The sequence below is a fragment of the Manacus vitellinus genome, unplaced genomic scaffold, assembly GCF_001715985.3.
Source record: "Manacus vitellinus isolate BGI_N305 unplaced genomic scaffold, ASM171598v3 scaffold_141_pilon, whole genome shotgun sequence".
Classification (NCBI taxonomy): domain Eukaryota; kingdom Metazoa; phylum Chordata; class Aves; order Passeriformes; family Pipridae; genus Manacus; species Manacus vitellinus.
In genome coordinates this window covers 117734-120410 of record NW_021939012.1, presented here as the reverse complement: position 1 = coordinate 120410, position 2677 = coordinate 117734, and the positions used below count along the sequence as shown (strand labels likewise).

The 2677-nt window shown below is 56.0% G+C and overlaps 1 protein-coding gene across 1 annotated transcript in view; it reads left to right on the top strand.

Annotated features, from left to right (window-relative positions):
• DENND6B (DENN domain containing 6B) overlaps positions 1-2677 on the top strand; it is a 15007-nt gene that overhangs the window by 6659 nt on the left and 5671 nt on the right. The window contains exons 6-10 of the mRNA XM_029958141.1: positions 156-236; positions 703-808; positions 1260-1339; positions 1557-1619; positions 2330-2385. Of these exons, the coding sequence (XP_029814001.1) occupies positions 156-236; positions 703-808; positions 1260-1339; positions 1557-1619; positions 2330-2385 (386 nt within the window). The remainder of the gene's footprint in view (positions 1-155; positions 237-702; positions 809-1259; positions 1340-1556; positions 1620-2329; positions 2386-2677) is intronic.

Here is a 2677-nt window from a genome sequence, read left to right as displayed (position 1 = left end):
TTTGGAAATCTCTCCCAGTGAGTTGGGCACAGGGAGCTGTGGTAACTGAAGGAGTGCTGGGCTGTGTCAGAGCAGGAGGGAGGTGGGTGTGGGGTCAGGGGCTGGGGTTGGTGGCCCAGCACTGGTTTGTGCCTCACTCTGGGGGTCTCTTGCAGCGCGAGGCCGCTCATTACTTCGGGTACGTGTACTTCAGACAGGTCAAGGACAGCTCCATGAGGAGGGGGTACTTCCAGAAGGTGAGTGCTGAATCCCTGAGGCTGGAAAAGCCCTCCCAGCCCATGGATCCACCCTGGGCCCCATCCCCACCTTGTCCCCCAGCCCAGAGCACTGAGTGCCACGGCCAGGCCTTCCTGGGACACCTCCAGGGATGGGCACTCCAAACCTCCCTGGGCAGCCCTTGCCAAGGCCTCACAACCCTTTCCATGAGGAAATTCCTCCTGGTGTCCAACCTGACCCTCCACTGGTGCAACTTGAGGCCATTTCCTCTGATCCTGTTACTTGTTTTTTGAGAAAAGAGCTTGACTCCCCCCCGGCTCCCCCCTCCTGGCAGGGACTTGCAGAGCCAGAAGGTCCCCCCTGAGCCTCCTTTGCTCCAGGCTGAGCCCCCTCAGCTCCCTCAGCTGCCCCTCGTGCAGTGTAAGTCCGTGCAGTGCCGAAGGGGTGGTGCCAGGGCTGTTTGACTCCCAGCTGTGCCCTTTGCAGTCCCTGGTGCTCGTGTCCCGCCTGCCCTACGTGAACCTGTTCCAGTCCCTGCTCCAGCTCATTGCCCCGGAATACTTCGACAAGCTGGAGCCGTGCCTGGAGGCAGGTGAGCAGGGAGGGCTGGGAGGGAGGGTTTGCAGCCCGAAATCCTGCGGGGGTTTGATCAGGAGGCTCCGGAAAAACAGTGGAAATGTTCCAGATTGGTTCGTTCTGTGACAGATTCCAGCAGGGAAGAACCTTTCATCCGCTTGTCCAAATGACAACCAGCTGCAAAGGAGGCATGGATGGGAAGGGGGTGGATGGGGCTGTCAGTGTGTTCCCAGAGACAGGAAGAACTGCTGCTGCTGCATCTCTGGCAGCTCTTTATTGCCTTGTTCAGCTTAATCCTGGTTTGTTAACACCGTGGTGCTGCTGTGGGAATGAAGGTGCTTTGCCATGAGTCAGGGGGACATGTGGGCTGGGAACAGGCAGTGATGCAGTGCCAGAACTCCCAGGAGCAGCAGGACGAGCTGGGTCTTCCTCCAGGTGACACCTTTCCCTTGTCCTGTGTCCCTCAGTGTGCAACGAGATCGACCAGTGGCCTCCTCCTGTGCCAGGCCAGACCCTGAACCTGCCCGTGATGGGAGTTGTCATCCAGGTACCTGTGGCAGAGTGGGAAGGGGAGTCTGTGTTCCTCCATTCTGGTTGCTAAAAGAGGTGTTCACCCCAGCTGCTTCCCCTTTGGTCCCAACCTTTTCAGTCCCCACAGCTGGAGTTGGGGATGAGGAAGTTTTCTCGTGGGGGGTTGTAGGGCAGGGAAGTGTGTGATGCTGATCCCATCTCCAGGGGTGACCTCTGCTCTGTGTGTGATCCAGGTGAGGATCCCATCCAGGGTGGATAAACCAGGATCAAGCCCAGTGAAGCAGTTCAATCAAGAGGTGAGTTAAGCCTGGCCCAGGCCAGTGGTGAGCAGAGCCTGGACCACTGAGGGAGGAGGGTGGGAAGAGCTGGAGCTCTTAAATCCTGTTTGAAAAGCCTGGGATCAGTGTGGACTCAGTCACCCACTTGGTTAAACTTCAGGCTCTCGTGTCTGGGAGTCAAACAGGGCTCTCAGCACAGAGTCTGTGTGCTCTGAGTCGTTGTTCCCCTTGCTTGTCCTGGGAATTCAGGCCCAAGGAGGTCTCCTGCCTTCATCTTCTGAGCTGTGGTGCAGCCTTTGTTCTCTGAGCAGCTTCACTGCTTTGGTTCAGCTTTGATTTCAGTTCTTGTCGTGTCATTGTTCCCTTTTCTCTCCTTTGGCTGGTGTTGGTTTGGGGCCCACATTTCTAACCCTTACTGGCTCTGTATCCCAAGCTCTGTCTTTCCCCAGAGGAGACTCTGGAAAGCGAAGGAGCAGACCTGGACAGCCTTTCACATCTTGGAAGGAAGGGATTTTTGTCAGTTTATAAGCAAGGAAATTAATTTGGACCTTGAATGCTCAATCCAGGCCTGTTCCTGCTCACCCCTCTGAGTGCTCATCTTGTTCTCTTCTTTCTGTGTTGCTTTGTGGTTGATGGCTCAGTTTGGATGGAATTCCAGTCAGGATGCTTCCATTTCCTGACAGCTTTACTAACATTTACTAACAGGCTTTTCTGCCTTCCTCCTTCAGAATCTGTTACCAGCCCCACTGGTTCTCCCCAGTGTCCATGAGCTGGACCTGTTCAGGTGAGAGCCACCATTTCAACCCTGTCCCCTCCACCTGAATCCCCTCTTCCTGCTCAGAGTGTCCCAGAAATCACAGGGATGATGCAGAATCAAAAATGGCTCTCAATGAGGAAAGACTGAGAGAACTGGGATTGTTCCCCTGGAGAAGAGAAGGCTCCAGGGAGAGCTGAGAGCCCCTGGCAGGGCCTAAAGGGGCTCCAGGAGAGCTGGAGAGGGACTGGGGACAAGGCCTGGAGGGACAGGACACAGGGAATGGCTTCCCACTGCCAGAGGGCAGGGTCAGATGGGATAT